General features: G+C 40.2%; 1 protein-coding gene across 2 annotated transcripts in view; it reads left to right on the top strand.

The window, feature by feature from the left end:
* ARB2A (ARB2 cotranscriptional regulator A) overlaps positions 1-13,021 on the top strand; it is a gene marked incomplete at both ends in the record, with an annotated part of 249,791 nt that overhangs the window by 101,489 nt on the left and 135,281 nt on the right. For both annotated transcript variants that reach the window (XM_082013150.1, XM_082013151.1), the window contains one exon: positions 7,290-7,508. In XM_082013150.1, coding sequence (XP_081869276.1) covers positions 7,290-7,508 — 219 coding nt within the window. The remainder of the gene's footprint in view (positions 1-7,289; positions 7,509-13,021) is intronic.

Genomic DNA, 13,021 nt, shown 5'->3' with positions numbered 1-13,021 from the left:
CGTATATTTTAGAATAAATTTACTCACTTTTTCATATTGTGCTACATAAAAAATACACACGTAAAGCCTATTTGGGGGTGTATCCGTTATGAAGTACAAATGAGAATAATTAAGATACGCTGTGACGTTCTCCGGGAAGAGGCAAAGTGGATTGGAAAAGTAAAATGGGATGCTTAGAAGTACGATAGAAACATTAAAAAATCCTGCAATCCACCTTCATCTCTGCACCTTATATTTGAGCGTAATTTTCAGAGAGCAACTGCTATTCTCCTTGGTTTCCCCATGGGTAAATTAGAATCAATGATTCCTTGTTACTTATGTGAGTTCTACGAAGATTATTTGATTTACCATTGTTTCTGGTGCATTGCTTTCAAAAAGTTAAGTTCTGTATCAATCTGAATAACCTTCTAATTAAAATCCTAGTGAAAAAGTGAAATATGCATGAGGCTCTTGTTTGAGATCTTGTACCCCACAGAAGCTTCTGAAATTTTTCTTGGAAAAAAAAGTAAAACAGTTTCGGGGGGGGAAGGGGGGGGGCGGGACGGGACGACTTTCAGAGGACAGAGTTTTACAGAAGGGATTCCTATAAAGCATCATTAAAAGATGCCAGGCCTTGGGGGTGACTGATAGATTCATTCTCTCATAGGTTGTATGCATCCCAAAGCTGTGTGCACTTGGTGAAGAAGAGCAGAAACTCTTATTTCAGCCCGGGCAGTTGTTAGGGACGGATTATTTGCAGTCCTGTATCTTGCCTGCGTGGCTGGGCTGGATTCACTTCCATGCAGCCTCCAGCGATTCCTCCAGATAGCCTGAATCTCACATCAGAGAGGTGGTGGGGCTGAGGTTTGTTCAACAACGTTTGAAGCAATATCTGAACGTGAACCTAGTTCTTTTCTGCCAAGCTGCAGATTTAAGCTAATGCTATAGTTCAGTTTCTTGTATTTCACTTGCCGTGAGAGATAATTTCCTGCTGCCTGTCCTAGTGAAAAATCCCTATCGAGAATACAGTACACAACTGAGGGAGTACGATCCTTATAATTCATGCATGTGTTTATTCAGTTTTGGCCTTGGGAACAAACATCATAAAACAGGATTGCAGATTTTACACATAGACATATTTGGGTTGCTAATTTTAGACAGATGTCAAACATTAATTCTTCTGAAAAGTTCTCAGCAGTTATCTGAAAGCGTGGTAACAGCTTATACGGTGGGGTTTTTTTAATCCTTGAACATTGATTTGTTTAGTATAGCTGCGCTAGCACCAGATTAACAAATAGCAAAGTAAAACATACTAGTGGCATGTTCTATACTTCCCAGCACAAAGACACTAAATATGGTGAAATAAGATTAATACAGTTCTGCATGCAAATAGATACAGAACTAATGCGGTGAGGAATTAGAAGGTAGTAACAGAAAGGAAATGAAGAGTTTATTGTTTTTATAGCTCTAATATCCATTAAAAGTTAGTAACACAGCAGGTGACAGTTTGGGTAAGTGTAAAGTGAATGTTTTGAAATAAATAGCAGTTGGGTGACCTGGGATGTCAGGGCTCTAGACAAGGGTGTGTGTTTGTCAATATATCCTACATGTTTTACAGACTCCTCAGGGAACAGGGGAAGATACAATTTCACCTTTTCTGTGCCAAAACATTTTAATTATATCTTCTTCCAAGTACAGCGGTTCAGTAACCAAGGAGCTGACATTGATGCATGTGTTGATAAAGCTGCAAACATTCAAAATGAGATTAACAAAGATTTTGAGGAAAGGGTGACAGCTAATTTTGCACAGTATTCTGCATCTAATTCAGGTCAGTGTAATGATAGAATATTTTATAACTGTTGTGTCATCCAAAGGGACTTTTATGATGCTTTGTGTTTCTGAGGATTTGTGTATATGAAAGTATAGTTTTTAATACATCATTCAAACAGGTTATAACTTTTTTATTGAACGTCTATTGGTTGTAGCCATAAACAGGAATAAACTTCAGCATTTAGAAGCAATTTTATATATCCATCAGCATTCATCACGGTAATGGGTTCCTTTTGTCTAATTCACCTTGGGAGTATTGACTTCAGATGTGAAATGGAACCAAAACTACCATGCCCGTTTTGTGGTGTTGCTTAATGTTTGCAAAAAGATCAGATGGAAAGTTATATTAAGTGTATTTAAATAATCAAACTGTAGTTTCTTTGTGTTGTGTGAGACCTTTTGAGAACATCTCAATGTATTTCTCCTCTATTCTCCTCCTTGTTTGAAGGCAACTGACATTCTTCTTTCACTTTTCTTTTTGTTTGTGAAATTTTCTTCTTTTTTTATCCACTCACTTCTCCATCTGCTTTCACTTTTGTTTGCTTGGGCCGTCTCTCATCCCAACTTGATAATGAGGAATGCGGTGTGACCCTGACCTCTATCAGCCCATGCATGACCTTCTGACTCCCCCACATAACCTTTGACCTTCTCTTTGACAGCTTGATTAATTACCCTGTGTTATGATTTATGAGTAAGTGCTATGTAAAAATAATAGACAACAGGTGGTCCTCTAAAAACTTTTTGTGGCATGTTTTCTTTTCCTGCCTAGCTTGATGAGCTATTTTAAGTTGGGAACTTAGTGGGACAATGTGTGTTTGGCAGTAACACGGCATTTTTACACACTTGGACACGGCGCTGGAATTCAGGGAGCTGAGGTGTAGCCGGGATGGAAATATCGCAAAGTGTTAGCAGGATGCAGTTGCCAAAATGTACCTTGGGTGGAAACAGAAAGTGGAGTCAACTGACATTTCAGGCGTTTCAGTCTCAGGTCACGTCTTGAGAAAATTGCTGAAATAATGGAGGGGGCATTTTTCAAGCTGAGCTGCATCTCCAACAGCTATGTTTACTTTAACGCTTCAGTAGTGACTTCTGATTGGTTGTCATGACCTCATCCCACTGTTGCACCTACGATGTCGCAACAGTGACATAGATGTACCCTTCACGTCGAGGAGGTGGGAAATGAAGAGAACATGGATCTTTCATAAAGATGAATGGACATTGCTGTGTCCACTTTGACCACAGGCAGGTTTAAGAGCTGAGCACTTTGAGTTGCATTTCCCCTGAGAATTAACTCCAGTCTTGTTGCCAGCAATCCCAATAGAAACCGAAACTTCAACATTCGGGTTAATAAAGCTTGGGGAAATGATCTCTTTCAGACCCTCACTCGCAGTCCAAAAAGATAGTTACATAGGTCAAAATATTCCTCTCCAGCCCTAACCTCTCTGGTCACGTATGGTGTCACATCTTGGTGGATTAATATGCTTTCAGCTCATTATTCATGTGGCCAGGCAGAAGAGGTTTCAAAAGATTCAGAATTTACCTCAAATACTTTGGGGTTCTTATTTTTTTAACCTTACTCTTGCTGCCAGGGGCAATAATTTTGGTATTCCTTCCGTTTGGAACACCCTGCTTGAACTTCCAGTAAGAGGTAGAAAGTACTGCTCCACTTCTGGCTCATGTGTTACGGTGGAAAAGACCCTTCTGCGTTGTTCTGGGTTCGTAATAAAGGGATTGTGACTGAGGTTCATGATTCTTTCCAGCACTTGACTTCGTCAGCATGCTTCACCCTTCGTCGTCATTTGCTGGCTCAATCGTAAGTATTTGTATTTATGAACCTGCAAGTAGAGTTCGCACACAGTCCTCTACGTCCAGAAGCGGTTACCTGTAGGATGCTAGTAGTTACTGTCCATTACATTTTACTTACCTTGAAGCGTTAGAATTTGGGGAAATAGCTGTTAATTGGCTGTTTCACTCCGAGAGAGAAACTGCAAGTTGAACCCGCCGAACTCGTAGATGAGAGGCTGGCGCTCGCCCTTACCAGTGTCTGTCCCGACTGTTGTGTCTCACGACGGACACACTCATGGGGGATGCAGGCAGGCCCTGGCTTCTGTGCAAGGTCTGTCCGCTCCCGGACGTGGTAGAGCACGGGGCTTGGCTTGTTTTGGTCAGCTGGAGAGCGAGGCGGGTTGTCCCAAAGTCTGGCTTTTTCCCATGAAAAAACGTTGGACTGCAGAGAGTGGCACACGGGAGAAAACTACTCCGCTGTTACGTATGTTGGGAACATACCTAACGCTCTACTGATGGTGGCAAGCTTTAAAAACTCAACTGGACGGTGGTACTTACTTCATAGGTCGCTACGCTTTAGTAATGCTGTAAGCTCATCAGAGCTGGAGTTCATCTTTTTAACGACAGTGTAAGGTATACACTTCTGAACACGACTTCCTTTTAAAGAGATACTTTTTAATGAATATCATTTTGGCATTGCTTAACAGCCGTGCCAAAGGCTGGATATCTTCCCTATTGCTAAAGTTTGCTAAAGGCCTTTTTTTAGGTGTTGGTGGTCTCGTGTGCTCAGTTTTGCATTGACTCGCACTGTTCAGCCCCACTGCGTTACGGAGGAGTTCCACTTTTTTTTTTTCCCCTGATTGCACTGAACTTCGATGGTGCAGCTATGCCCATGTGAAATCCGTTTCTTAAAAATTAATATTTTGATTAATTTAATTTAATTCATGAAAAATTTTACATAGATGTTATGTACGCACATAACACACATTTTACATAGATGTTATCTAGAGCTGAGTATTCCTTTTTCAGTAGAAAACGCTTGGACTAAGGCTGAATGAGAGAGCTTGTAATTGGGTACAATTTTACCAGTCATTTTGTTTTCCCACCTTCCTTTATACACGTTACTCTCAAATCTTCTTTCTGGTGCCATTGTTTACATCTTGCAGTTTAGGATGCAGAAATACCAGGGGAAGGGAAATACAGTACGTCGTGTAAGCAAAACAATCTCAAAAGAGATTACTTTCCTAAGACAAAGTCTTATGAATTGTAAGATTATTTTTTTTCTCAATTGTGGGAAAACCTATCTCAGTTATTACTTAATGATTTTAATTGTACTGACAGGAAAGGCCTGCTATCTGGGAGAAGGTTTTTTTTTAAATAAAAAGGGAGACATGTTACACTGCTTAAAATATAATTGATAAAAAAACTTTAATTGATGTATGAAATAGTGAATTTAAAAATGGAATCATATTTCATCTGTTGATGTCTATGTGAAAAATTGACATTGTGTCCTCATAAAATTGGACAAATGAGTCATGTAATTTTCAGTTACATAATCAATAACTTAGACAAATTCTACTTCTTTGATGATTTATGTGTCTGTTTTGTGGTCAGCTTAAAGTGGACAGAGTTTCAAATCCCTGTAACACTCGTAGACCTGTAGTAAAAGCATGAATTTTGCATCTGGCATTGTACAGAAAGCAAAACAAATCGATACACAGAACGTCTCTGCTCAAAGCGAGCGGGTCAAGGAGATGAACAAGCATGGAGAGCCCCAAAACCACCAACCTGCTGCCAAGTGCTGCGAAAGCTTGGTCCTGCGCCGCGCCTGGCGAGCTCAGAACCCATCCTCTCACCTGCGGCGTGCCATTCGGTACCGCTCGTGAGCGCTGCTCTCCCCGTGAGGGATCTGGGGCTTCGACTTGTGCAAGTTGGCACTCTTTGTGTTAATAGTACAGCTTCGTGTGTTAATATCCCCAGCAGTGGCGTGGGTAGATTTTAAACTTTGTCATCTTTAATCTTCCGTTTTCCTTTGGCCTTCCCCCTTTGCTTATTTATGTATTTGCCTGTTTATGTTTTATGTTTATATTTTATGTTTGTGTTTATCCCGGTTCAGTTCACTCGGGAGGGAGGGCAGGGCAGCGACGTGACAGGAGACCGCTTAACTCAGGGCGTCACGTCTAGCGAGGAGGCAATTTTCTCTTTGGCCTACGGTGACCTTTTTTGACGACGTCCCTTACGCCAGAGACAGTGTCCTGAATGCCTCTATTTCACCCTGGTTAGCAGAGTGCAACTGTGCCCTTTAACTTGGTTTTTGGTGGGAGGAGAAGCTCCGGCAGTCGTTCGAGAAGGGCACAAGGACGAGGGGTAGGAACTCCCTTCAGATGCGATTTTGATAACTAGTCGAGTGTGTCCAACTGTAGAAAATCACCCAGTGACAATCTGTCTACCTGACAGTGGCCACAATGCGCTACAAGGTTTGTGAATGGCTCTACAGATTAGAATAAAGCAAGCCCAAATAAAGTAGGTTTTGTTGGTGCGGGCTTGGTTTGCTCTGGCCAGCTAGGTATGGGGACCTCTTTGATCCTCGTGCCTAGCCCAAGTGCGAAATGAAGCACCAAGTGAAAAGCTGGAATAAAGCTGTTCGGTTAGATAATTAATACAGACGTTTCCAAGAAGTAAGTCTGTACGAAAATTTACTTTTAAAGGACAGCTTGGTTTTGACTGGGAACCCATGGTAACTTTAAGGACTCATCTGTTAAATGCACGTGCTTCTCTTTTCTCCCTGCATTTGCGATTATATCTTCCACGAATATTACAATTCTTGTGTGATTTGCCGTCATTTAAAAATCATAATAAAATGATTGGCTGATTTATTCAAGATTTATTTCTCATTCATAAATTCATGTATTTTTCAACCAGCTCATTTTCTGAGGCACAAAAATGCAGCTGGTATGCTCAAAAGCATCCTGCAGGTCACAAATTTCTTCTGGGTTTGTTGAATACAGGACATAATCCCAGTGAAGTTTTAGAGCAGATTTAGAGATGTACTTAGAAGTCATCCCCACAGTAAAAGAGTTGACTTGTAAGCAATACCACTGAATCAGTTTTGGTATTGATTCATTGTTACTGACGCTGTTGGCTTCTGCATGGTATGCTTGTTGTCAGCGAGACAAAAGGGTTTACTATTTTAAACTGTGGTGAATAATTTTCACATGCTTTCTTTTGTGTGTGTATGTGTGTATATATATATGTGAAATCCCTCCATCCTTTTTATTTTAAAGGTTTTTATTGGCTGGGTATAAAGCTTTTTATTCATCATTATGTAGAGTTCTTAAAATAATATTTTGCTTTTAGTTCCCGTACTGTTTTATGAAAAAGTCATATAAAATGCTTATGAATAAAACAACAAATTATTTTAAAGGTAAAACAGGCAACTTTTCTAACGCTGAGGGATGTGTATGAGCATAAGTGCACACACAGACACATACTCACACATCAATATCCCTTGAATGACAGAAATGAAACAAACAGAATATTCTTAAAATACCCTTCTATAAATTATGTCGTATGAACTTACTGAAATAAATATAAAAGTTTTTAAGAGCATTAAAGTAAATGCAAAGCATTTTCAAGCATTAAATCTCCCTTTTCATATTTCTTCTTTTTGTGTGTGTGTCTCTCTTCTAAAACAGGAAGGCTATGGAGTAATAGTACTGAATCCCAATGAGAACTATATTGAAGTGGAGAAGACAAAAGCCCAAGTACAGCTGTCTTCTGATAGCTCAGATGAACCTGCAGAAAAGAGGGAAAGAAAAGATAAAATCCAGAAGGAAACAAAGAAGCGACGTGACTTCTATGAAAAGTATCGAAATCCACAAAAAGAAAAAGAAACTATGCAGATGTATATTAGAGTAAGTTTCTTTTGGTTTTGTTTGCCCTTCATTAATCATGTATAGGTATGTTTACTGTCCATATTGGTTAATAAACAGCATGTTTTTTTAAAAACAAACACATACTGAGGTGGCATTCAAGAGTTCATTCAGAGTTCCTGGCGCTTTATTCTGTTGATATTTTTTGTCACTTATTGAATGTGAAGTTTTGGAAGAGTTACAAAACATTCCTTTCTAATTTCAAAGGGGAACTTCAAATAAACCCCAGAGGAACTCACTGGTGCTATCAAGAAAGAGAATGATTTAAGGAAGACTTTGTAAAAATGATTTTATAAATGGAGGTGTACATAAGAAACACTTTCTAGTGCAGCTTAGGCAACATATTAGCTTCACATGTCATGCATGCATTTATTGTATTATATTGTCTTATATTGGGGAGGCAGTAGTAATAGCCTGATAGTTTTTTAACATATTACCTGCTGAATTAATAATGTATTGTGGAAAACACCAGTGTTCATCTTGTGTGGTAGGAGATTTACCCTATAATATATTGTTTTCATATGAGCAGCCATCCATTGTGTTTCAGCTGAACTTCTGAAGGCAGATAAAGGAGGAGAGTTATTAATATCTGAATAAATATTTAAGCTAGAATAGTTCGAGAATGGTGTAATGAGGAAACTCTGTCCCTTGCTCTTTTCTTACTCAGTGAACCTTTGCACTTTGTAATGCTACCAGCATGGGATCGTTATAACAGTGCTACCCGAGGATTTCTAATTCTGCAGGGGGCACAAACAATATTATTTGCACTTTGACACATTCTGCTTCATATACATACTATGCATTATACATTTGAAACTGAGTCATGCAATTTCCAAAGCCCTTATTATGAAAGTTAGCATTTTCGTTCAACAGTAAAACGTGTCAGAAACGCCACAGTGTAGTTAAAACAGTAAAAACGTGTATGCCTTTCTGGTGCGAAACAGAGAAGAATCCAGCAAAAGACATCTTAGAATAATCTTAAATTTTAACACATTCCTATTAATTGTGTTTTAGCATAACAATGTTTGTAGGAGAAATACAGCTTACTGGCTTGTTAAAAGGGTTTATGACCTGCATGCGAGATTATCACTAATACCACAAATATTACTGTGTCTTTTGAGAAACATCTCGCTACTGAGTATGGGAGACAAAAGGATGCATATACATATTCAACGTCACCAACAGGGCACTGGTCTTTCTGTCCACTGCTTTTCATGACAGATGCCATTCTGCCCACCAGCCAGACCCTGCTGCTTAAGAGGGACGTCCAGGTTTGTCTCCAGGTCCACAAGAAGCCAGTGGACAATGTTGCTGTGTTGTCCAGAAGGGCGTTTAGTCATCATGCCAGTCCAGTGTCCCCGTGTTGAAACTGAACCTTTTTTTGATACTTTTTTAGCAGTTCCACCTTCTTGTGACTCTTCTGCTTGATGAGGCACAAAATTTGGCTTCAGGAGGTTTGACCCCCGAAACGTAAAATGCACGACTCCATCCCATGTTCTTTTTTGCGCAGCTCTGTGCCTCAAATATGACTGCTGACATTCCCGTTACTTGGTTTTCTTCAAGCGAAGGAAAGAAGTAGTGAAAAAATGTGGGTGGTGGTCTTCTTTCCTGGGCGAATTAACTGAAATCAGGTTTTCTGATGCAGTTGGTATTTTATTCTGAAAGAATTCTTTGAGGTTTTGTCTTGTAACAGGCTCTAGTACAGAGAGTTTTTGAAACAGAACGAGAAACATCGCTGCTTTGATGTGTGGCAGGACAAATTACTGCAATTTACTTGCCTGTTGGTTTCTGAAGCAAAACTGGAGGCCACCAGTAAGGTGCCATTTGCTCTGTTGGGCAAAACTGCAAAGTCTGTAGGTGGTTGCAAGAGGAGCGGTGAACATAGCGCGCTCTGCTCCACCTTCCCCACCACAGACACGGTTGTCAGTCTGTCCCGGCATCGCACGACGCAAACAAGATGGTGCAATGCCATATTTGCAGTGTATTTCTTGCCTCCTGGGCTTGGGTCTGTAGGATTACGTGTGCTACAGGAATTGCACCCTGGGACTTGCTGCCAGGCTTACGGCAGCCACAGGCTCCTGGGGGGTATGGTGTTGGAGCTGGTTTGGGGTAATCTCAAAGGGCAATTTAGATAATGACCTCTACTTACTGTGCAGTATAGCATACATTTGACTCACTGGGCTCCTGAAATAAAACATATTGTCACTCCAGAGAAATACTCGGGGAGAGTATATGCTTTGTAACGATCTCATCGAGGAGTTTTGAAAAACCTGAGCAAGCCTTACATCATCTTTGCCAGGCAAGGAAAACCAGTACAGAGAGACTAGATGAAAAATATCCTCACAAGAAGGCATCAACTGCATCTAATGTTGAAGGAAAATTTGTGCTGGAGAAATTGTTTCCGACTGTTAAGTAGTATGAATAAATATCCTCAGTTATGTTGTCATAGGGTCATTGAGATCTGTTGTGATCTGATGAGGAAATGCCATTTGAACAAATTCAAGCTGTCGGGATGATGCTCCCGCTTGTGCAGTTAGGTTTTCCAAGAACTGGAAAAATGGAACTCCTCCATGGTAAATTTCTTTAAATATTTTCTTTATTTTCATAGAAAAAAAACAAATACCTGGCATACTCAAGACTATTTAAAAGCAGAGTCTTAAAATACAAAATCTCAAATTGCACTGTGTTTTTGTACAAAATGAGTACAAGTAAAAACGACTATGGGAGTGTGTAGTGCATTAAGCATAGTGCTTGAAAGATCAAAGTACTTATTGTTTCATGCTGGAAGTTTCCTTAACTATGAAATAACGTACTTTCTGGCATACATTATAGCTTGTTAAAGGGACTGATTTGGTCTGGGCAATAAACATCATGTCAGACATTATGGCAGAAAAACCTGCTTAGTATGTTTTGTAATAAGACAGAATTTTTTGTTCTTGAAAACATCTGCCAACTGAATTCAGGAGTGAAGACAGAAAATGTCATCAATTCAGTAACAATCTTATAAATTTCGTTTCTTTTTTGTCGGTGCAAACCAAGGCAAAAACTTCTTTATAATCAGCATTGACTATAATACTTTATGGACTGATTAAACAAAAGCATTTTACTTTTATATAACATGCTAATGAATGCATATGAATTTTAATACTCTTACTGTTCAGATTTTAACAAGCATATTGCTAGCAGATCATTTTTAAAGCATCTGGTTTTTAATGTGTTGAATGGAGGATTGAGTCAAATAGCTAAATATGTACATACATTCTTTTAAAAAACATATTTCTATCCTTACTTATAGATACTACCATTTTTTCTTAGACCACCAGAGGCTGCTGCTGTACATACTGGCTAATGCTTCCCCCCAGAAACTTAATACCCTAGCCATTCTTCATTTATTTCTGAACTTAACTGAGAATTTGTTGATCTCTAACCTTTTTCTACAGAAACAGATCATACAGGCTTAAATGTGACATCATTATTCCCTCCATCCTCCAAGCCATCTCCCACTCCCTACAGATTTTCACACTGACAGTGTCTTCTCTACATTAAAAGAGACTTAGAAATGTAAATCAGTATTTATCCCCTTCTAAATAGCATTCACCACTTAAACAAGTATACTGAATGGATTCTGAAATGTTACTAAAGAAAAAAATTCAAATCGCATGATTTTGTAATAATAGTAATTTGCAATAATGTTGTGGCCACAATAGTTAAAGGTATCAAAGAGGAAACAAAGGAAGAAGTAGGAAGAAGTACTTTTATCAGAGCAGCTGATGGGGTCACGTTCTATGGGCAAAAGGGATAAGCCTTTCCTAGGCCTGTATGCTAAGGAATTTTGTCCTTTTTTTATGACCGAGCTTAGCTGCTTTAATGGTTCTTGCTGCAAGTATTATTTTTACTTTACCACAGTCTATAACAGCGCTATTTATACTAACAGCATATCAATGAAATGAAATTAATTTTGGATGCAACACACTTTTCATAAATAATTTTTCCCATTTTCTGTGAGAGATTAAATAGGAAAAGATCACGTGCAACTAATTAATTTGTTTTACTAAAAATGGATGCATCAGGATAATTTGTGCCGGTATTTAGGAGAAAGTGGTAAAAGGCAGGTTTATTAATACACAGTTCAGTACGCAGCGGCGCGCAAGCACACTTGTGCCATTTCTGCTTATTGTTCGGTTCGGCCGACACGAGGCATCGCCCAGCCGAAGGTCACCGCGGCGCGTCCGCTTGCGCAGGGTGACCTTTCGGTGCGGCGGGTTTACTTCGCGTTGGAGAGGGGGCTGTTGCCCGGCGTAGCCGCGGTGCCGCCAGCTGCAGGGGTCTGGCCCCGTGGCCGTCCCTGGGCAGACGCCGGCTCCCTCTGCCTACGCTCTGGCTTGGCAAGGTGCGCGCCTGCCCTCGTCCGGAGCCGGACACTGCTGAGGCCAAGCTAACAAGCCCTTCGTTCCACCAGGAGAGACAAAATGACAGGCGCTGGGCAGACAGCTCCCAAGAGGTCAGGGACATGCTCCAGCACAGAGGAAGTCTGGGGCAGACCTGGGCATCAGGACTCGAACCTCCAAAGTCTCAGTCGAATGCTTATATCGCGATGCCTTTTTTGTCTTCTTTTTTACAGCTATCAGCGTTACTTCACCTATACCTCTGAAATAACACGTGGTTTCACTTTGTCCATATTTACCTTTTAAAGCCCCTTGCTTCCTTGTGTTCTTGAGAAATCTCTTTCACTTCTAAGCAACAGCAAAATCATGCTGGCAATGGAAAACTCATGAGAACCACTTGGAAACTACTGTGGCTTTATTGTTCTTGCCCCCCATAGCACTGGGCATTCAGAGTCAAAAAAAGACCACAGTTCATGTGCTGGGACGTAAACGTGTAGTGATGTTCTGGGTGCCACAGCATACTTGGGGCACCTGGAGAGATCTGGTCTTGTAGGACCTGCCCCACCAGAGACCCGCACCACCCTGGCCCAGCAGCTGGAAGCCAAGCAGTGGTCTCTAAAGCATCTACAGTGGCACTGAGCACCTACAGTTAGGCCTCCGTGTCATTCCTAAAGTGTCAGGTAAGCTTTAAGTTCCTATAGTGGTCTCTATGTAACAGGAAGAATATATATCTCTCTATATATTATATTTCATTCTGTAGATACTGCAGTGAACAGCCGTCCTACATTAAATAGCTGAAGTACGTAGAGTTTAACCTATAGTAGTATTCAATAACTTATGCATAGGCTGTTTAGCTTGTGCAGTTAACTAGGTATTTTAAAAAATCCTGAGATTCTAAAGACTTCTCATAGTGTGTTTTCCATTTGCTAGTCCAGCAAAGTTATATTTGTCTTCTTTTCCTTGAGCTAGTGAGAAATCGGAGACACAGATAATGACTGAAGGAAGATTTTGCATCTCTTCAAGAGCACTACTGGCTCTTCTTTCTGCCATACCCTCTCTTTGTTCTGCATTTTGCAAGTATGGTTTAATCAAAGAAAAGGAATAAATTGG

This window comes from Phaethon aethereus, assembly GCF_964289735.1.
Source record: "Phaethon aethereus genome assembly, chromosome: Z".
Classification (NCBI taxonomy): domain Eukaryota; kingdom Metazoa; phylum Chordata; class Aves; order Phaethontiformes; family Phaethontidae; genus Phaethon; species Phaethon aethereus.
Note: the sequence above shows the minus strand (reverse complement) of the source record. Positions and strands in the feature narration are given on the sequence as shown.